Source organism: Erpetoichthys calabaricus, chromosome 13 (genome assembly GCF_900747795.2).
Source record: "Erpetoichthys calabaricus chromosome 13, fErpCal1.3, whole genome shotgun sequence".
Lineage (NCBI taxonomy): Eukaryota > Metazoa > Chordata > Cladistia > Polypteriformes > Polypteridae > Erpetoichthys > Erpetoichthys calabaricus.
This window is the reverse complement of record NC_041406.2, coordinates 92,187,018-92,210,257: the sequence shown is the minus strand read 5'-3', so window position 1 is coordinate 92,210,257 and position 23,240 is coordinate 92,187,018. Positions and strand designations below refer to the sequence as shown.

The window sequence follows — 23,240 nt, the reverse complement described above, 5'->3', positions numbered from 1 at the left end:
TACTTCTCCGCTGCGAAGCGCGGGTATTTTGCTAGTATATAATATCCTGCAAAAATTTTGTTTTTATCATAGCCCTAAAACATGACTTTTCTTCATGACCATCCTGACTAGCGGCATTTAAAATGCTATTGACAGCTCACAAGCTCTCCTAAATCCAGGTGAAGTTAAAGAGTAGTTTCCCAATTTATGAGAACTGCTAAAACGCTTTTACTCTTACTCCTATAGTAGGTCCAAATTTGCATAACTCTTGAGAATTTTGAGCCAGTTACGACCGTTTTCCTACTCTTGAGATAAATTCAGGCATAGGTAGTGCTGGGTGGTATGACCAAAATTCTATATCACGGTATTTTTCAAAATTATACCGGTTTAACAGTATTCAACGGTATTTTTTTCCCCATGCGTGAGTGGATGTTAACCACATTTTCCACTGCAATAACTGCAATAGACTGGCTAAGAATACTGTACACTGTCATAAGAATTGTACATTGTACAAAAAACATTTTAATGTGCACACAAGCATTAATACAGGTTTGCATGGCCCCATAAAGTGATAGTTTTCAAGGGAGTGGTACTAATGAAGAGAAGGAATCACATTGCATGACAGCTGCAGTCAAAATATAGAACCTTTTTATTGGACAAATTTTGCAAACAACTTAAACTATAATTTTGAAAACATACTTTCAACCATCCAAAGAGGCATTTAGACTTAGTAAAATATCCAGAGGTGCTTGTCAAAAGTTGTATTGCACTGAACATGTCTTAGAAAAGGAATAAATAGTAAATATTTTTTAGTAAACCAAGTACACTTTCTGTTAATGTTAACAATCTCTGTCCACTGACACGCTAGCTATATGGATTGTAATGGCGTTGGCTATCTCGATCTACCGCTTGCTTTTTTTGTCGTAGGTGGTACCTCTAGCAAACGCATCTACAAGTAACGTCTGACTCGAGTGTCCTCCATCTTTTTCAGTTTTACCTGAGGGCGTGGAGGGTGCCAATCTTAGTTCCATACATTCATGGTACTCCAAAGCATGTTTGCGGCTAAGGTGGTGTAGCAAATTGCTCGTGCTGCCACCTCCGGCAACAACTTTAGCTCGACAGCATTTGCAGTAAATAGTTGTTTAGTCCACATCTGACCTTTTAAAACCAAAATCTCCAGACAACAGACGTGGCTCCTTTTTTCGGCAAAAGTTCTTCTGTGTCATCATGTTCAACTTTATCATCTGCTACAGCTTCAGCTTCGGAATGTTCTCTGTCTGTTTTCACCACTCAATACCTCCACTAACGCATGTACTCAGTTGCATGCGTGTTTAGTGGTGTAGCAGTGAAAAAGGTCCCCCCTTAAACAGTTTCCCGCTGCGCCACGTTCTGAACGTTGTTTAGGTTATTTAAACCGGTGTTGCGGTATAAGAAAAATCCATATCATAACAAAAATAAAAAACGACTTTCGATATGAGCCAGTATACCTCCCAGCACTAGGCACAGGTCACATTTTTGGCCACAACAATCAGTCCACCATAGTTGGTGGATGCTTCTCTAGGCCTCAGAAACACTTAAAAGACCACCATTAAAATCCACTCAAAAATCGTTCAGCTTCTCCTTCCACATTGACTTTAATGAATTTTGTCAAGTTTTCCAAAATTCCCGAAACTTTCTTGAGTTTTGGCTGGACTTGAGGTGAAGCAAATTTAGCAGGGTTTATTTACTAAGCACAAATTTTTATGAACAAATATTCTGAATAGATGAAATGGTTTTTGTAATGGAGGAATAAATCATACTATTTGTGAATTATTTAACTATAATACATCACATAAATCTCAAATACTCTTCTGGCCAGCAGGCCGATGTGTTTGGCACCAGTACAAGGACGTGCCATCATGACCAATGGTTTGATGTTGTTCACGCACATTTACTGACACCCTGACCCTCACTGTGCTACTTCAAACACTACCATTTAACAGACGTTCTCATAAATCACAATTGAATTATTTACAATCCTCTTTACGGTGCTGTACATCAAATCTGCAGGTGATGTGAATTGCCCGGTGTCCATACTGCTTGTTGTGAATTTAGTTTGTCTTTCACTAACAATGCATTACCCGCAAGATACGGTTTCTGTTAAGTTTGTTTTAACAGCTTTTAAAGTGCAGTGCTATTTATACGCCATACTTTTAATCTAAAACAGTTCATTCATTGTAAAAATTTTCTGTATGATCAATTAGCAAAAGAGCATTTATTACAGCCCTATACGATCCTAGTAAGTTTTGGTTAAGAATCCGTTTTCTGTGTCCCCAAATGTATTTGTCACATTTTTAACACTCGGCCCTACTTTGTGTGTTCATACCGTTTCATATTAACCTTTGCATGGCCTCGGCTCTGTTGTTTATTGTTGCTATGCCAGTTAACAGTCACGACTTCGACATCATGTCATGTGTTATGTCATAAGAAGGTGGCACTGCGCAGCATGCATCAAAGTACTACATCACATTCAAACAAAGTGATTTACTGTATGAGTAAGGGGCAAATAAGCCAGTGGTAGCAATCAACACAATGTTTTTGGTTTGATGTATTTGTTTCGATATTCTTTCTGTACTGATGGCTCTTTTAGTGTTTCAACCTCAGCTTGTTCTCGGACTTTCCTTTTCACCTATGCCATCTCCCAGTTCATGCCGTACTTACCATAATTTTCTATTGGCGTTGGTACAACCCAGGGTGTTCACAGCACCACTTCCATGTCCGCTTATTTCAATCAAAACGTTTTAGAGGAGTCCGAGCTTTCTCAGCAACTTGGAACACCAGTCCATCAACAGGGACACTCATGCATACACACACACCTACAGATACATTCAAATTCACATATATTGGGCTAATTTAAAAACACTTATTAACATAATGCACAAATCTTGAGATGTGGCGAGAAAACCTGAGTATCCAGAGAAGAAAACAAACAGAGAAAGGAAAAAACATTCAAACTCCATTGAAGCCGTGCCCAGGCAAGGATATGAACTAAGACTGTGAATTTGCACCACCACCCTCACTGCCCATTTTCATTTTAATACACCGTTATTTTTAAAAATACCATTCTAGATGTTTAGTTTCTCAGCCTCCACATAGTTTCGGTGTGGACTTGGGCATGTTCTCCCTATTTCTGTGCAGGTTTTCTCCACTCTACTCCAACTTCCCAAATATGTATTAATTATGTTGATTAGTAATCCCAAACTGGCCCAGAGGGAGAGAATATGAAACTGCCATGAAGTTGATGCTGCTAGGCCAGACGCTGGTTATTTGTGACCCTGAAATGGACTTGATGAGTTTCAAAAGTGAAAAGGTAGCCTGACCTTCCAAACTGGAGCTACAGGCCTCCACAGAATGACTAATTTCCAAAGACAGCCCAGTCACTCATTGCCGATTACAGTTTGCCAGCCCAAAACCAATGACTGCAAAGCAGCTTGAGGGCAGTTTATATGGACAGGTTGTATGAACGCTTGTAATGAAACCAGTGTAAAGAGCCATCAGCTACCAAAGGACCAAAGAGCACTGAAGTAATGGAAGATGTCCTATTGGATGCTCGGTTACCTCCCGACACACAACACTTCTCCAAAGGTACATGTCAGAGGCAGAAACTGCAAGTTCAGATAAGATTTGTTTTGTATTTGTTTTATGAAGTATAAACTAGCTATGTGGTTAATTTCCATTTCTCTCAATTTATTTTAGCCTCAGCTGCCACTGCACCTGAAATTACTCAACCTCTGAATGCCACCGACTCATCGTTCGAGTCGGATTACGATGAGTATGACTTCAGTGCAGAACCTGCCGTCTCCATGTCCACTTTCCAAAGTGAGTTATGCTGCACAAGACTGACATAACTAACTGCTGTACTTTGTATTGTACCTTCAGCAAAACTACCAGGAGTTAACTAGATAAAAATGAAGGAGCATCCTTTCCTTTCTATATTTTATAAAGTGTGGGTATTGCCTTTTTACTGTATTTAGTCATTTATATGTAGTACATGACAAAATGAATTTTCCATTGTGGAGTAATTATTTTATTCTGAACTTGACCTTTAATGCAAAAAAAAAATCTTTTCGCACAAAATGATAGCAATCTCTTTATAAAAGATGTACTGCATGACGGAGGACAATTTTGCATAATACTTCAGAGCAGCAAACACATCACTGCCACATCAATATAGAATGGAGGTTTTAAGGGCTTGCTGTTGTGTAATCTATTAGTCACTTTTTTATTACATAACACAGAGGCTTTGCGGAGGTCTCGCCACATAGCAGTAACTGACTAATAGATGCGCCGTAGTTGGCCTCCATTCTGAAGTGTTATCATTGTTTGGTCTTAAGACTACAGCTCTGGACTAAATGTCTGTTACACAGTATTAACTGACTAATAAAGATGCACCTAATAGTAATAATAATAATAATTCTTTGCATTTATATAGTGCCTTTCTCACTACTCAAAAGCGCTCAGCAATTGCAGGTTAAGGGTCTTTGCTTAAGGGCCCAACAGAGCAGAGTCCCTATTGGCATTTACGGGATTCGAACTGGCAACCTTCCGATTGCCAGTGCAGATCCCTAACCTCAGAGCCACCACTCCGCCTAACCTTAGCCAGAATAGATACTGTACTGTTTACTGTTTTCCATTATTTCTTGACGTATTCATAAGAAATCTTCACATAAATCATTATGCATTGAATTACCACCAAGATCTGTCTTTTTATGTCATTTTTAAGCACTTGTCCACCCATTTACTTTACTTACCTGGCAGCATTTCAAGAAGGCAAGAACCAGCTCCAGAGACACCCCCCGTTTCTAAAAAATAATACATTTGGCACCTTAAAATTCCTTCATGACTTGCACCCAATGCTGCCATATTAGACAAATTCAAACAGTGGACAGATGGGTGACTTAAAATTATTTTACAAAATCCCACTACTCAGAACTGAACTAAAAAGATAAGAGCAAAGGTTGGATGAATGAATATACAAGTTGACATTCAAAAATCCAGCAACCTCCGGACCCGAGGAGTGCCGGATTTTCGAAAATGCCGGATTATGGAAGGTTATAGATGCTGTATATATATAACAGAAAATGACCACCTGTACAGTCCTTTAAAGAAAGAAAATGAAACACTAAATGAAAAGCAAATGAAATTTTAATGTTCACCTGCTAAATAATAAATATCCTACTCTGTTGAAGAGCCAATGTAGTATGTTTCACAAATGGTTCACACAGACACGCCGCTATCAAGTTTTTTTAGCACTTCCACTTTCTCTGCAATCGACAACACATGATGTTTACGTTTTACGCCACCTCTTTTCTTTGCTGAATCCATAATGGGGCTATAGAGCAGCAAATAAATGATAAACTGAGAAGGAATGAGCAGGAATGCCTGTTAGCAGGTGCAAGCAAGACCCAAGAACTGATTATTGACTACAGCGCCATCAAAACATAAACGGCGCCTCCAGAAAACAGTGGCGCGCCACCGCGGTAAATTTGAAAATGCGCTCCGAAATCCGAGCCGGAAATCTGAAGGAACCGCATTATATCGATGGCCGGATTTTTGAATGTTAACCTGTACTGTGTGAATTAGTATTACAATAAAATGCATTGATATCTCAAATTAACTAAACAGTCCATGCAACACATCCATTCAAACTTAACACAATATTTGCATTTCATTTTATTAAATTTTACGACAGCATGTTGGAGAAAGGGTGGCATGGTGGCACAGTGAGTAGCGCTGCTGCCTCACAGTTAGGAGACCTGGGTTCGCTTCCCAGGTCCTCCCTGCATGGAGTTTGCCCGTGTCTGCGTGGGTTTCCTCCCATAGTCCAAAGACATGCAGGTTAGGTGGATTGGTGATCCTAAATTGTCTCCCTAGTGTGTGTGCCCTGCGGTGGGCTGGCACCCTGCCCGGCATTTGTTTCCTGCCTTGTGCCCTGTGTTGGCTGGGATTGGCTCCAGCAGACCCCCGTGACCCTGTAGTTAGGATATAGCAGGTTGGATAATGACTGACTGACAATAATAAGATATAAAATGAACCAAAACAAGACCAGCAAACTGTGTCCATCACACAATATCTGAAAATAAAGAAAGATGAAGGTCACAAGAATGCTGATCTGCTCAGGTCCCCAAAACATTTTACCAGTGCTCTTAGAAAAGAGAAAATCAACTATTTCGGAAAATGTATGCTACTGCACAATGAGAGCAGCAACAAGCCATAAAATTAGAGAACGGGTTTAATGAACGACAAGAATCTGCTCCTAATTAAGCAACTAGATGGAGTGAAATTGGTTGGAGTTTGAAGCCCTGACTTAGTTGGTCTTCTGTTGGCTCACTCAAAGCTAAAAGTCATCTGCCCTCCTGGAATGGACTCCTGTGGCTCTTCTGAGAATCCTTGGCTACCCCGCTGGCTTGACTTTGTGTCGAATGAGCGGTTGCTCATGAAGTCCCGAATGAGGCACATTATCTACATTGTGAGGGCACATGAGTTACGGCACTACGGCCATGTGGCGCGTTTCTCAGAGGGTAATCCGTCTTGCTGTTGGTTTCATTTCTGTTTGGGTGCCATTTATGGAAAGAAATGAAGCAATTCAGAGAAACAATGAAGTAATTCAGGGGAACAAATCTTAAAAAAACAAGTCAATGCAAATGAAAGGAAAAGGAGTTAATTAGCAGCAAAAATTGGTCACCAATTAAGAAAAGGGTTAGAATGAAAACCTGCAGCCACTGCGGCCCTCCAGGACTGGAGTTTGAGACTCCTAGTTTATTAAACATGAATTTATTTAGATTTTATTTATAAACACACACTAGCCACGGCACCTGTCAAAGACAGGTAATAGAATAAGTAAAAAAAAAAATGTTGCTACCTCTTGCCCTACGTGTACCTTCAGCGCCTTTCCTCCATATTTGCATGTGTGTGAAGGTCTCTTCACCGGCGCTGCCACGCTCAAGCGTGTTCCTGTAAAGACTGCTTCTCAGACTCCATTTTCTCAAAGCATGCTTCATATGCCTTTACTCCTTCTCATGCGTGTCACACTGGCAATTCCTCTAACCCTGTGTCACCAAAGCCAAACTGACCAATCACAATGCTTAGAAGGGCTGGACACACAGACCTTAGTGTTTGTGTTAAACAAACTTAAAGTGCTACCAATCACATTGTCATCTTGGCTCATTTTTGTGTTGTACATTTCCTGTGTTGCAGATTCTCTTAAAAACAGAACAGAGACTAGAAATCCGGTGCCTAACACACTGCTGCTTGAGACGGTGATGGAGGAAGGTGAGAGAGTAAGAGGGAGAGACAGAGGCAAGCGATTTGTCAAATAATCAAAATGTGGGATAATATTATTGTCTGACAGTTTCACAAACTGCACAGCCAGAATTCACTTTAATTAGCGGCATTACTGTATGAACATGAGGGTAAAGAAATCAGCAGTTATTTTTTATAGAAAAGCATTTGCGGATTGAACAAAACGTGCCGTTTTACCTTTTCACTTTTTATACTGTGAACTCAATTTAGCTACATTTGTTATTTCCTGCAAATCTATAGCATCTATTTGCAATCTTAAAGCACACTCAGATTGTGAACTTCGTAACACTTAAAACTAAATATGCAAATGCACATTTTTGCAAAACTCCATCATCTTTAATTACAGGGCAACTCTACAGTAATTAATATATAATCAAGTGCAAGATTAAAATCTAACAAAGGTGCTAAGTACACTAAGTAGCTGCATAACTAAGCACCTATATGTAATTATTACTCCATAAAGCATGATATTTATCACTGGCTTGCTCTATGCTGGCTACAGGGTCTTGAATTTATGTAATAGGAAAAAGCAAAGTACTAACAGTTTTATACATAATGATGTTGCTGCTGAACCAAGTGGATTTCCCCTTGACAATAAATAAAGTACTTAGTATCAGTCTATCCACGCATCTCTGAATCAGGATTGTAGGCCACAGGCTCAGACTTCAAGAGTCTTCTGTTTTCAATCATTGAGAATTTCCATGGTAAAAAATATGAAGAGTTCCTAAATTACTCAGCTACAGACTGTAAAACATCAAGGGTAGAATTTAAATGAAATTCTGTTTTCTTTGACAGCCTACACATTTCATCTTTTTGCAGGTGCCGCATCGCCACCTAGTAGGAATCAGCAAACTGCATCTCAGGCTGATGATGAAACGTCTAGTACATCTTCAGGGGAAGACTACCAGAATGAAGTTACATCAAGTAATAAAACACAGTCCAATATGGGGGCACATTATGTTCTAATATTTTTATGATTACACACAAAGTACCTTTGATCTGTGATATTAGAATTTGAGTCTTTGCTACTCTTACCTACAACATGTATTTATACAGCACATTTACAAACAAATGATGTAGCTCAGAGTGCTTTACAAGATTAATAAAAAGGAAGTTAATATATAAAACATAAACAAGATTAGGCAATAAGATTATACACTATGTAACAAAGGAAAAAGGTAAGGGCGGATGGCCAGGAGGATAGAAAAAACAAACAAAAGTTAGGCTGGAGAAATAAAAACAAAATCTGCAGGGGCTCCAATGTCAAAAGACTGCCCAGCTGCCACTGGGCCTTCTACCTAACACAGAGCATCTAAATCAGTCCTCATGGTTTACGGGCTCCACGTGGAAAAATTTGATTATGGTCATGTGGACACCTGGGACACCCGTCATTCAATTCACAAACAACAACAACAACAACATTTATTTATATAGCACATTTTCATACAAAAAGTAGCTCAAAGTGCTTTACATAATGAAGAAAAGAAGAATAAAAGACAAATAAGAAATTAAAATAAGACAACCTTAGTTAACATAAAAAGGAGTAAGGTCCGATGGCCAGGGTGGACAGAAAAAACAAAAAAAAAAACTCCAGAAGGCTGGAGAAAAAAATAAAATCTGTAGGGGTTCCAGGCCTCTAGACCGCCCAGTCCCCTTTGGGCATTCTACCTAACATAAATGAAATAGTCCTCTTTGTAGTTAGGGTTCGCACGGAGTCACTTGATGCTGACGGTTATACAGACTTCTGGCTTTTAATCCATCCATCATTGTTGGAACATCATGGTGCTTTGGGTAGATGGTGGTGGCACAAGCCACCACCAATAGGACACCGGAAAAGGAAACAGAAGAGAGAGTAGGGGTTAGTACAAACACAGGGTGCAGCATGGTGCCTTCATCAACCTGCAGTTGAGGACTAAAGTTTTTTACTTTCTTGTGCACGAAGTATTGACAAAGTATTGCAATAGTCCAAAAATCCAACCTCAAGATTTTGATTAATCTCGACATTTTAGTCCACCTGGAGTCCAAAAATACTATTTTTGGAAATATGTCTGTGTGTGTGTGTGTATGTATGTATGTAAACATAATAACTTGAATACGTGCCCACTTAGGTCAATCAAATTTTGCATACAAGTATATTAGGTAGAAAATGTAGATTTCTATCACCTTTTGAGCTACTTCTGCTAACCAGAAGTTGTACTTTTTTATTCTTGCAGCTTTACTTTTATAATTGTTCAATATATTATTAATTTGATTTGTTGTTGATGGCTTTTTAATGTAAATAATATAAAAATATAATCATTGTCTTGTGGTTTACTCCTCAAATATCTAACCTATATTTGAGTATGAGAAAGTCTAGGAGAGAGAACTCCCAATTTTTTTGATATACTTTTGTTAATCCTTGAGAGGAGATTGTCTTTTCATATGATGTTTGAGGGTCAGCTACTGTACAGCACCCCTGGTGCAATTTGTAGGTTATGGGACTTGCACAATTGCCCAGCGGAGTAGGATCCCTTCTGGCAGTAACAGGATTTGAACCAGCAACCTGCTAGACACCAGCGTAGACCCTTAGCCACAGTGCAATCCTGTCTTGCCACTCCTGCCTATATTCACACAATCAAAATTTATTTCCATATTTGATTGGAGTTCTTTTAATTTATTATATTCGATTTATCTGAGAAGCTTTTTGGCACACTGAAGAATCTGACCACCCCTCTCCTTTTCTAATCTCTTAATCCAAATTCACAGTCACTTGGGACCGATGCCATCTCAACAACTCTGGATACAAGACAGGAATCGGTTCTGAACAACACTTCTGTACATGGCATGGTGACCACCGAGCTGTAGTCTGTAACAACTCTACTATAATTTCATGACACCTCAATTAATATATCAGAAATTAGACAACTTTTTGATTCCTTAAATATTTATATATTATCGTTATATAATAATTGTATTTTTTTATGACAAATGTTATTACGTCTTAGAAGGATCACAAAAGGTTAAAAAGGAACCCTTGGCCTCACTCCGGTGGCTCAGAGTTGCGAGTGGAGTATGGCAAATCTCAGTTGGGAGAAGTGGAGAAGAGGAACAAAAAAAAAAGAATTGTGCTGATTTAAAGGGAAAAACAACCTATAAAAAGGCACCTTTATTTGGATTTTATTGAAATCAAATAACATTCCATACAAATAAGTCAAGTTTAACAAAACTAGGTTTTGTACAGATCCTCTAAGTGCAAATTTGATTTTTTCCAGTTTCAAATAATATACAACATCAGTTATCCTCTGACTTAACAGAGGTGAGTTAGGATTCTTCCAGTTGAGCAAAATAAGTCTACATGCCAATAGTATAGTAAAGGCCATTATAGTTTGCTTGTCCTTCTGCACTTTAAGCCCCACTGTGAGCCCACCAAACACAGCTGTTAGAGGATTAGGAGGAATTGGGACCCCAAGGCTGTCTGAAAGGCATTTAAAGATTTTGGTCCAGAATGATGTGAATTTGGTGCAGGACCAGAACATGTGGCTCAGTGAGGCTGGAGCTCGATTGCAGCGTTCACAGGTTGGATCTCGCCCTGGAAACATTTTGGGACAATTTTAAGTGAGAGAGATGCACTTGATAGATAATTTTGAGTTGAATAATTGTATGCTCTGCGCATATGGAGCTCGGGTGAATTCTGTGCACTGCTATCTTCCACTCCTTTTCTGAGATGTTGAGTGAAAAAGGCACCTCTTTAAATAAGCCAGGACTGTGTTTGGTGTAGTCGTGTATAGGGTTTAGGTGTGTGAGATGTACCTTACAGGTCACTATTTTTTTTTAAACAGAATGGCAATCCTATGTTTGTCATTTTTTTGACCAGCTCAGATTTTCCTTAAAGATGTAACAACTAATCAGCATTCATGAGGACTCTAAAACGTTAAAATGTTTATATCGAAAACAGAACCCACATCTTTGTGTGCCGTTTACTCTCCTCTGAAAACCACATATTTCCTCCAGCTATCTATAAAAGAGATAAACTGACAGATGACTGCTTTTGTTGTAATACTTTGCTCGGACTCCGGTAAAGTGGCAAACAAACTAAATGCCTAGGCAGCAAGTAACCTTGTTTTAGACTGTTGTAGTTTTATCAATCTAGATAAAATCATCACAGTGCATTTTAAAATCTGAAATAAATAATGATAATAATAATGTAATAGATCATTTTCTTTTGCTGCAGCTCCTAAATCATGGGTTACAGAAGAGAACATCCCTTTAGTGCAGCTACCTGTGGCCAAAGCTGTGCCCCAAACTGCACCCCAGCCAGCTGCCTGGAATCAGTACATTACAAACAGTAGGAACCCATCCTACAATTCTATACCTGGTAATATAATTTGATGTTATTTTAATTTTCAATTTCTTTCATAAATGTCTAAATTTCTTACTACTCCAGTATATTAATAACTGTCTCTCTTTATACTAACATTCACAGGAAAAGATAATCAGAAACTAAATTAGCTAAATATGCACGATCATTGGCACAGGCTTTGTCAGCTTCTACTTGTACTAACGTTTGCATGTTTATGTCCTTCACAGAGCATTGTTCAGATTCATCTAGCACCTCATCAGGGGAAAATTATGAAAACATTGGAAATAGCAATTTTAAGAAAGAAATAAGAGGTCTGATTTTTTTGCATCAGTTGCAGTTTTTGTTTGTTTGCTCGCTCAAGTGTGCAGTTCTTAGAGTTGTGAAATCCTACAGTCTGAAGTGTAGTGCTGCCACCTGGTGGACAAACTATTGAATGCTAGAGTTTTGTTTAAACTTCTGTTCTGAGGGTATATATTCTTAAATAAAACTATGACTACCCAAATATATGCAAATAGTAAAGTGAAACGGTTTCTCAAGTAGGCACATTTCTAAAATGGGCTCAAATACTGAAACTTAAGCTACAATTACCAGCAATGCCCCTTTGCTCTCAGTTGTTTAAATTGTAAAAAATGAACCGCCAGTAAATACATAAATAAATAAAATCACATAATAGTCCTGGGATTATGTAAGAATCAAACATAAGAACAAACTATTTCTGACTACTGTTACAATAAAGACATTCATCCATTTTATTGTCAATTGTATTTGTGGTGCTGTAGACGATATTTAATCTAATTACAGTATTAACTTAATCCTAATTAGACACTGACATTTAATAAGTTTAATAAAATTATTAAAAACTCTTTTCTTCTTTTTTAAAAGGTTTCTCTACAGGCCAGCCAAATATTATTTGTGAAGATTCGTCATCAGAGGATGATTATGACGACATTGCAAACTATGTTCACTGAATAGGACACCATCAGTGTTTCTTCCACCATGTGGATGTGCATTCCAGGAATAAAAGTTAAACATCCTCTTTACCTTTCTGCCTCTTCCCCCAAGAAATCACTAACTGATCAAAGAAAATGAACACACATAATTTAAGAATCGATTCAAAAGCCATCTGATCCATTATAAATGAAAGTTTTGTGTATATTGACATATGACTTGTTACATTTGTGACAAATATATACAAAGGTAAAGAAAGGTGAACCAAGAAGACAATAGAGTTAATTAAATGGAATCCATTTTAAGTGGAAGAGTTTCTGTAGATGGCACAAGAACATTAAATAATTCCCATCCATCCCTATTTCAGCTCATGCTACCTTCCTTGTCTGGATGCTCTAATGAATAGTAGGACTGTGGTCTGTTGTGGTGATTCAGGCGTTTCCAGTCACCCCAGACAATATGGTACTGGGCTACAGGGGCAGCTTGTAGAGCTCTCTTTATAAACATCCTGCTTATTAACGGCCTGTAAACAAAGGATCCTGGTCCTGACCATCTGCCATAACTACTACAGTACACAATGCATGCCAAATGAAAGAGGATATGACTTTTCACTTGGTGAAAGATTAATGACACACTGAATCACGTTTGCAACAGTCCAGACGCCAAATGAAAATCAACTCGGGAACACTACATCAAGTAGAGAAAGAAGAATGCACACTACGCTGCAATACCAAAAGAACGCTTGTTGGTTATCATGTACAGTATATACTGAGGATTATGTTTATCTATAATGTAAAGCATGCTTTTATAGGTTTTTTCACTGTCTTAAATGGAGGACAGTTACAATAGATAAATGCTGATAACCTGCATGTACTTTCAGAAAAAAAAGATCGGTCTGTTTTATCTGCTGCCTACCACCAATACTGCCAGGATTGACTTCAGCTCTCTGTCACTATATAATTGGATTAGGTGGAATCAGTTTACTTTTGTTAAAGCTTTTGCTGCACTCAGTTAGCAATCACTTTTTTTACTTGTTCATTAGAAGTTAACCAAAATGACACCTTTAATTGGCTAGCTAGCTTTCGAGGCAACTCGGGCCCGTTCTTTAGGCAAGATAACTTGAAGAAGGGGCCCGAGTTGCCTCGAAAGCTTGCATATTGTAATCTTTCTAGTTAGCCAATAAAAGGGGTCATTTTGCTGGACTTCTCACCACATCCATAATGGCTAACACGGTACAACACCCTAGTACTATTAATTTGTTCAATAAAAATATGCTACTTAAAATTATTTTAAAGACTTGTTAAAAATTACAGTTGCAGCAAAGTACCAAATGCTGAACATTCTGCTTCAAGACCTGTGCTATGAAGAGAAACAAGTCAGTGATATCTGACGCTTTACCATAGAAATTCTGTCAGAAAAACATGCAATTGTTGGGCACTGCACTGACGACTTTAGTTCTCCCTGTCAAATATAAACCCTTTGAATACCAATGTGTGCTGTTCAGTCTGCATTGACATGTAAGACACCAGCAATGACGCAACACTGGCCGACTTGTTACCCCATAGCCCAAAATGACATCTTCTGGCTAATGCTCTTTTTGTACAGGTGGTCGTCTCTCTTCGAGTGAAGATACTTTGGATCTTATGTTTATATTCAAATTGAAGATTTAACTGAATTGAGACGTAACTGAAAACGTAACATTTTCTCTTGTTAAATTTTCACAACTAGCTTTTGTTTATTTGCTCTAATACACTCACAGAGGTCAAATTCGGCTTATTTGTAACTAACTAACTAGATAGATAGAGACGTGAAAGGCACTATATGATAGATACTTTATTAATCCAAAGGGGAAATTCACATACTCCAGCAGCAGCATACTGATAAAAAACAATATTATATTGAATTGTTAGAGTCGCATAATGTGGGGGAGGAATGATCTCCTCAGTCTGTCAGTGCATTTAATGAAATGTATTATTGTTTTCTTGTGATAAGTTAGACCAGGGGTCCTCAATCTTAGTTCTGATGGGCCACAGGTTTTTGTTCTAACCCGGTTGCTTAATTAGAAAGCAATTCTTGCCAATAATTTAATTCCACGGCTTGTTGGTGCTTTAACTCTGCTATGTCAGGTTATTCTCATTTCCTAGATTTTCTTCCCCTTTGCTTTGAAGGCAAAAATGGAGGAGTAATTCTCAGTCCTTCACTTTTTTTTCTATTCACTTTCCTTCCAAGTATTTACTTAAACCCAATAGTGCATGACAAATACACACTGGAGGTTTAAATGGTAACAAGCTAAATGGAGAAATGCTGGTCTCTTTTGTCATTTGCACATTATTGCTAATTAGGAGCAATTAAACATCAAGAATACAGCTGTTTAAGACTGAAATAAGCAATAAGGGTTCGAAATCTTAACAAGCGAGACCACTAAAGTGAAGGAGAACTGTTACTTGAGCAATAAGTGCTTCTTATTAAACAACTGGGTTGAAGCAAAAACCTGCAGCCCTCCAAGACCGTGACTGAGGACCCCGGACTTAAAACTATGAAGTATACAATTATTGCTTGATTGAATGATTTCCAGTAATATATCCTACACTGGGGTACCCACTGTAATAGCCTGCTATTTATTCATATTTGATATTATAGCTGTTAAAATCTACAAATTTACAAATAGATAAAATAGGAAACTGACATATTCAAACATACAAACCACACTTTTACTGCTGTATATCCTGAGAAAAGTTATACATACTGTACACTGCTGGGAATTAGTGAAATGGCAACAACTTTAATAAAATAACAGGACAGCATTGCCAATAAACAGAAAGACGTACCCCTGACATAAAAACTCCTCTCCTTTAAAGAAGTATACATTAGAAACTTGAAACTACTGAATGTTGCTCACATTGAGGATTCAGCAAATGTTTCAAAAAGACAGTTTTCAGAATTATCCACTCAACTCAATAGTCACTTCAATCATATTATAAAATATGCATCTCTTAATTATTTAATGTAAGAGTCCTTGGCAGTCACTGCCTGTGTGGAGTTCCTCTGTTTTCTCCACATCTGCAGGGGTTTTCTTTTGGTTTTTCTTTTCACATCTGAAAAATGTCCAAGTTAAAATGAGTATTATGATTTCTAGGATTTTACAGTGTGGAAGCATCACAGTACAGCAATTAGGATACTTCGGCTTCATTGTGTAAATCTCACATTTGCTGGTGGTCTGTGTGCGGTTTTCACATTCTCTTCCCCCGTCTGCACAGATTTTTGTCAGGTATTTTCCTCCAACATCCCCGAATACACGAAGGTGAGGTTTACTGGCAATTCTGAATCAGACTAAGTGTGTGCAGGAGGGCGACATGCAAGGTCTGCTCTTCTGTGCAGGGCCAATTCCTGCCTTGTACCTTATACAGCTGGAATCGGCGCCAACCCCTAGTAATCCTGAATTAGAGTCAGCTTCAGAATGTATGTACATATTCTAAGTATTTTTTAAATGAGAAAACAAAAAAAAAAGACTAGCGCAACCATAATTTATTTCAGAATGAAAAAGCAATGTACCAAAAAAAAAAAAAAAAATCACCCTTTCATTCACATTTTGATGTTATTATAGTTGACTGAGAGCTTGCGGGTGAAAACATAATACTTTTTAATGAGATACTTGTAAATATTTTTTTAGTCCACTTGTACGTTAAAATAATGGTTAAAATATCAATGACAAAGTTCATAACTGAACTGGAGTTTATCAATAGCTGATCTTGAGTATGTGGAAGCATTCATTAAAAATGTATTATTAACCTGTGTACGGCTGGTTGCGGTTTTCAAGATGCTGAATCCATTCACATTATTCAAGGCAGACTGGATATTTAAGTATGTAAAAAAGCCTTTGCTTTATCTAAAACATAATAAAGATTTTAAACATTTATAGTAAGTCATGGAAGTGATTTTTAAATTTGGAAAAGGTTAACAGTTCTTAAGTTTTCTCTTTACATACTATCTGTTTTTAAGACTCAAAATACTCAGCCCTATTGGCCACAGAAACAAAGATGAATTTTAATTGATATGTATACATTTATAAACAGGCATGAAGAATTACTGAAATACTTGAGAAAATGAAATATAAAATAAACTGCATTTAAAATCTTCTTTCGGCTGTTCCCGTTAGTAGTTGCCACAGCAGATCATCTTCTTCCATCTCTTCCTGTCCTCGTCATCTTGCTCTTTTACACCCATCACCTGCATGTCCTCTCTCACCACATCCATAAACCTTCTCTTAGGCCTTCCTCTGTTCCTTTTTCCTGGCAGCTCTATCCTTAGAACCCTTTCCCCCATATACCCAGCATCTCTCTTCTGCACATGTCCAAACCAACACAATCTCGCCTCTCTGGCTTTGTCTCCAAACCTTCCAAAATGAGCAGACCCTCTAATGTTCTCATTACAATTTCTGTCCAACCTTGTCACACCCAACGCAAATCTCAGCATCTTTAACAGCTCTGTCTCCTGTTTTTTCTTTAGTACACCGTCTCTAACCCATATAACATGGCTGATCGCACTATCATCTTGTAAACAAACAGCACTGAAAATATAATTTCATTGTATAACAAAAACTGGACAACTACAAGCTTTTAATCTATTATAATAAGCATTTAAAAAAAAAACAATTTTAGGGAAAAAAACAACATTTGCTTTAATTATTGAATCCCCATATTTTTCAAATTAAAGAAATGAACTGCACAATGAAAGACTGCTTATTTAATCTGAATGCCTTACATAGCATTCAGATTTTGTTTTTGTTCCCCTTTCAGACAAATTCTGCATCTCGATTTCATACTTAATTCCAACTGCAGAGAGTGGTGAAGACTGCTGAGAAGATCACCAGGACTCCACTGCCCTCTCCGCATCTACAAGTGCAGAGTCCGAAGGAAAACTGCCTCGATAATCCTCAGGCACCCCACCCACCCCCAACATGAACTGTTCATACTTCTACCCTCAGGCAGTATGTATGAAATGCAGGACTTCTAGGCTAAAGAACTCTTTCTTCTCCAAGGACATTAGACTCCTAAATAACTGACTGGAGTTTATAACCATGGTCCACCTCATTCTATCTACCTCACACAACTGTATTTGACTTGTTCATCACACACCTACCTGCACATTACAATTTATACTTCTGCTTTTATACTTTATGCTGCCTTTGTTACTTATTATCTATTTGTTACTTATTATTTATGTGTATCTTTATACAGTGGAACCTCGGTTCACGACCATAATTCGTTCCAAACCTCTGGTCGTAAACCGATTTGGTCATGAACCGAAGCAATTTCCCCCATAGGATTGTATGTAAATACAATTACAGTGATCCCTCGCTATATCGCGCTTCGCCTTTCGCGGCTTCACTCCATCGCGGATTTTATATGTAAGCATATTTAAATATATATCGCGGATTTTTTGCTGGTTCGCGGATTTCTGCGGACAATGGGTCTTTTAATTTCTGGTACATGCTTCCTCAGTTGGTTTGCCCAGTTGATTTCATACAAGAGACGCTATTGGCAGATGGCTGAGAAGCTACCCAGCTTACTTTTCTTCTCTCTCTTGCGCTGACTTCCTCTGATCCTGACGTAGGGGGATTGAGCAGGGGGGCTGTTCGCACACCTAGACGATACGGACGCTCGTCTAAAAATGCTGAAAGATTATCTTCACGTTGCTATCTTTTGTGCAGCTGCTTCCTGAAACGACATGCTGCACGGTGCTTCGCATACTTAAAAGCTCGAAGGGCACGTATTGATTTTTGATTGAAAAACAAACTCTGTCTCTCTCTATCTCTCTCTCTCTGCTCCTGACGGAGGGGGTGTGAGCTGCCGCCTTCAACAGCTTTGTGCCGCGGTGCTTCGCATACTTAAAAGCCAAACAGCCCTATTGATTTGTTTGCTTTTCTCTATCTCTCTGACATCTGCTCCTGATGTGCACTCCTTTGAAGAGGAAGGTATGTTTGCATTCTTTTAATTGTGAGACGGAACTGTCATCTCTGTCTTGTCATGGAGCACAGTTTAAACTTTTGAAAAAGAGACAAATGTTTGTTTGCAGTGTTTGAATAACGTTCCTGTCTCTCTACAACCTCCTGTGTTTCTGCGCAAATCTGTGACCCAAGCATGACAATATAAAAATAACCATATAAACATATGGTTTCTACTTCGCGGATTTTCTTATTTCGCGGGTGGCTCTGGAACGCAACCCCCGCGATGGAGGAGGGATTACTGTAATCCGTTCCAGACCGTACGAACAGTATGTAAATAAATTTTTTTTTTAAAGATTTTTAAGCACAAAAATAGTTAATTACTCCATAGAATGCACAGTGTAATAGTAAACTAATGTAAAAACATTGAATAACACTGACACAGACACCCAGGCTCCCTGCTCAGCTGCACTCGCAGGCTCACTCTCTCTCATCAGCACGCGAGCCCCCCTCAAACCTCTCTGTAACACTGCAGCAGTTCGCGCTATAGCCTTGCAACCGATTGCTGTATAAACACTTTTTTTTAAAATGCGTTTTAAGCACAGGGGAAAAAAGGAACAATTGAACAAATCCGAACTTTATTTAAAAACCAACCACAAGCAACCAAGAAAGTAACATTTACAGGAGTTCGCGCTATAGCCTTGCAACCGATCGCTGTATAAACACTTTCTTTTAATGAGTTTTAAGGAACATTTGAAAAATCTGTAATACAAAAACTAACCATAAACCACCAAGAAAACTAACCTTGCATGAGTCGAGGTCTGGCATGAAGTGAGGAGAAAATGGGTTGACAGGAGGTTACAGTTTTGAGGGAGAGTCTGGCTCCACGATGGAGGGATGTTTTCTCTCTTGTGATTTCTTGGCTTTCTGGTGTTTTTAGCTGGTGGGAGCGAAAGCCTTGTGCAGCCATTCCAAAAACAAAGTCCTTGTGACCCAACCTTTCGTGTTTGCCCTCCACATCACTGGCAGTCTGGCTTTGTTTACACTGTTCTTCTTGAAAGCACGAGGGTTCTCGAATTGGTAAATGAGTAAACTGGTAAACAGTTTTTCCAACTCTTCCAGCACTTGAGGCCTCTGCCTGGTTAACGCTGTAACTCCTTTTGCAACATCAGCTGCTTTAATAGATTCTTTCTGCTTTAGAATAGTCGAAATCGTAGGTTTTGACTTCTTGTACTCGGCGGCAAGATCAGTAACACGAACGCCACACTCACACTTTTCAATAATTTCTTTCTTTACTTCGGTTTCAATTTTCTGCAAAACTTTCTTCTCACCACTCTTCACTTGCTTAGAAGCCATGGTTAACTGCAAAAGTACACGAAATACTGTAGAGCACAAAGAGTTCACAGGTAAAGCACGCACGTCTGACTGAGAACAATGAACAGGGAGAGGCTGAACACGTGTTTAAACACAGTAATCGGCGCGTACGAACCGGAAGGGAAATGAAATAGAGCACAAAGAGTTCACAGCGAAAGCACGCACGTCTGACCGAGAACAATGCAACACGTGCGGAAATCATCGGCGCACACAAACCGAAAGGGAAACTGGCTTGTTCGTATACCAAGTGTGTGGTCGTGAACCGAGGCAAAAGTTTGGCGAACATTTTGGTCGTAAACCGAGTTGTACGTGTACCGAGACGTTTGTGAACCGAGGTTCCACTGTACGCTGGTTTGTTAACCATTGACATTTGGTGAGGACAGCAAAGAAAGAATTTCACCGTACAGTGATCCCCCGCCTATCGCGGAAGTTACGTTCCAGACCCATCAGCGATAGGTGAAAATCCGCGATATAGAAAGACCATATAAATAAATATTTTTTTTATTTTATAGTTTAAGCCTTAAAATACCCCTCCCACACGCTTTAAACACATATAAACTTATTAAAACACACTTTGTAAACACATATGATACGTGGATGTCGGGCTAAGGATATGAGTAACATCTCTCTATTATAAAACATTTCAACATCACGCAAGACAAGGCAGTGAGACAGAACAGCGAGAACAGCTGCTGTACAGGCTTTGAAATGTGTGACAGGCTGAGCGACAAGCAGAACAAGCATCTTGGCAGAAGCAGCACAAAGTCCAGTTCTCCTTAGCGTGCATTCTGCTCCCCAACCCCCTTCACAACGCGAAGTGGCAGGAGGGTAGCACGCCTCCTTGGGGTTTGAGCGAAGCGATCCAGACCAGATCATCTCAGAGAGACACTTTGACGACACGCCCTGCTTACAAACAATTTAAAAGAAGTTCACTGACATCGAACCTAGCAGTTGTTGGAATGCTTTTGGCAGACAAACTTCAGGTGCTCCCAGCTCTTTAAACAACGACAAGCGGAACACGCAGCTTGCCAGCAGCAGCTGCAGAAACCCAGGAGATGATCCGAGCACCTCTCCTTAGCGTGCGTTCAGCCCTCACCCACCCCTCCTCCTCCTTCAGAACACACAGAGCGACAAGCAGAACAAGCATCTTGGCAGAAGCAGCACAAAGTCAACTTCTGCATAGCGTGCGTTCAGCTCACCCCCCCCCTTTACAAAGCGAGCAGCAGAGACGCAAAGTGGCAAAAGGACAGCTGCTGCGCAGGCTTTTAAGTGATTGACGCAAAGCGTGACAAGCACAACACACAGCTGGCCAGCGGCAGCAGGAAGACACCAGCTGAACCAATCGCATCTCTTTAGCATGCGTTCAGACCCCCCTTCACAACGCGAGCAGTGTCATAAGTGCCGCGAGAAAGAGATTTAAGCACGCCTGGGGCAGGAAATAAAGGACAAATATTGTTTTTATAAAAGTTTTAAAGTAAAAATGAAAATAATGCATATGTAACAATTCCCATGAAAATAACAGTCTCTTTAAATTGTTTATCCGGTAAACCAAACCCGGGGGTGGGTGAGAGAAGGCGAGCAGGGGGCATAGCCCCCTAGTAATAATAAGAGTACAGTGAACCCTCGTTTATCACGGTTAATCCGTTCCAGACTCTACCGCGATAAATGAATTTTCACGAAGAAGGCTTCTTTATTTATAAATCGAATATTTTCGCAGTTAGAGTATAGAAAACCTGTTTACGACCTTCTAAATACGTTTTTTAACATTATTAGAGCCCTCTAGACATGAAATAACACCCTTTAGTCACCATTACACTCGTATTACCCAATATATTAGACAAAATGAGAAAATAAGACATTAGATGTTACAAATATCATATTATTATTATTGTACTGTACATTTAATTACACACACACACACACACAGTTCTTACACACAACCACTAACCTATGAAGGCACGAGCTCAGTAGGAGAGTCTTCAGGTTGTAAGCTGGAGCGCTGATCGCACCCTCAGAGGACACAGACGCCCCTGGGAAAACCCCTGAAACAGCTGACAGTCTACCTTCACATTGCTCCTTACCCTTCTTACTTGCGCTATAATGCACGATAAACCTCTCACGCGGTACTCCGCTTACTTAAAAGTATTGTGCAGCGCCTCTTAGCTTTGGAATTGGTTGTTTTGTCTCTCTCTCTCTCTCTCTCTCAGACATTCTCTGCTCCTGGTGGAACTGTCATCTCTGACTTATCATGGAGCACGTTTAAACTTTTGAAAAGAGACAAATGTTTGTTTGCAGTTCTTTTTTTTCTACAACCTCCTGTGTCTCTGTGCAAATCTGTGACCCAAGCGTGACAAGGTGGTGCAGTATCTTCAGCAGGTGCGTCATTGTCTTCTTCTGGTGAAGGAGTACTAGGAGTAGGCAGTGGGTGCGCGGCTGAAGAACATCTTGATAGGCAGTTGCTGGCGCTGTCTTTTCATATATGTGAGGAGGCTTTTGTAGGGTATTGCCATCTTTGATCATATCCAAGAGTTTCACCTTCTCCTGGATAGTAAGCATCTTCCTCTGGCGCTTAGTTTTATTGTCAGAAGGCTTAGAAAAAGCAGCACGTTTAGGAGCCATGGTGGGGCTTAGATAAAAGTTCTCAGAAAGCGTATGCATAGTGACGTAAGCGTGTATGAGAAAAAAAAAAAATCGCGATAGAGTGAAGCCGCGAAAGTCGAAGCGTGATATAGTGAGGGATCACTCTATTAATGAATCCGCGATGTAGTGGGGGCGAGATAGCTGAACCGCGATATAGCAGAGGATCACTGTACAGGGAAACATGCTTCCTTACTGTGCACATGACAATACACTTTGAACTTGAACTTAAAAAGAGACAGCCTCTGGGGTACCTCAGGACTGAATTTGGAACCCCCTGCCCTAGACCAATTACGACATAACTTCACAAAAACATTTTGTTTGTGGATTAAAAAATTATAATAAAGTCTCAAGGCCAAAAATGAAAAACAAATTTTCATACGCACCATCTTACTTGCTACCTTCTCATGTTGTGCAATGCCAATGTAAAAGCATTTGGTTTCTTAATACCCGGTTTCAAAGACTCACATTTTAGTAACATATTACACATTTATGGTAGCTCTTGGGAAGTAACAATGACATCTAGAAATATGAAATTTTCATTAAGTTACACTCTGCAGCATTAGATAAGGGACTTCAATCTTATTTTCATTTCAAAAAGCCACCGTCATCTCAAAATTTAAATTGAACTCTCCTTTACCACGTATCCAAATGCTAAGAAAGGTTAAAAAAAAAATG

At 39.2% G+C, this 23,240-nt stretch overlaps 1 protein-coding gene across 6 annotated transcripts in view; it reads left to right on the top strand.

Moving 5' to 3' along the window:
* LOC114663492 (T-cell differentiation antigen CD6-like) overlaps window positions 1-13,699 on the top strand; it is an 83,191-nt gene extending 69,492 nt beyond the window's left edge. Inside the window, exons 9-14 of one of the 6 annotated variants that reach the window (XM_051935731.1) lie at window positions 3,721-3,837; window positions 7,216-7,290; window positions 8,140-8,244; window positions 11,531-11,674; window positions 11,887-11,970; window positions 12,542-13,699. In XM_051935731.1, coding sequence (XP_051791691.1) covers window positions 3,721-3,837; window positions 7,216-7,290; window positions 8,140-8,244; window positions 11,531-11,674; window positions 11,887-11,970; window positions 12,542-12,627 — 611 coding nt within the window. In that variant the 3' untranslated portion in view covers window positions 12,628-13,699. Of the gene's footprint in view, window positions 1-3,714; window positions 3,838-7,215; window positions 7,291-8,139; window positions 8,245-11,530; window positions 11,675-11,886; window positions 11,971-12,541 lie in introns of all 6 variants that reach the window. The other 5 variants (XM_028817251.2, XM_051935732.1, XM_028817254.2 and 2 more) reach the window with 5 other exon arrangements.
* The last annotated feature ends 9,541 nt before the right edge of the window (window positions 13,700-23,240 follow it).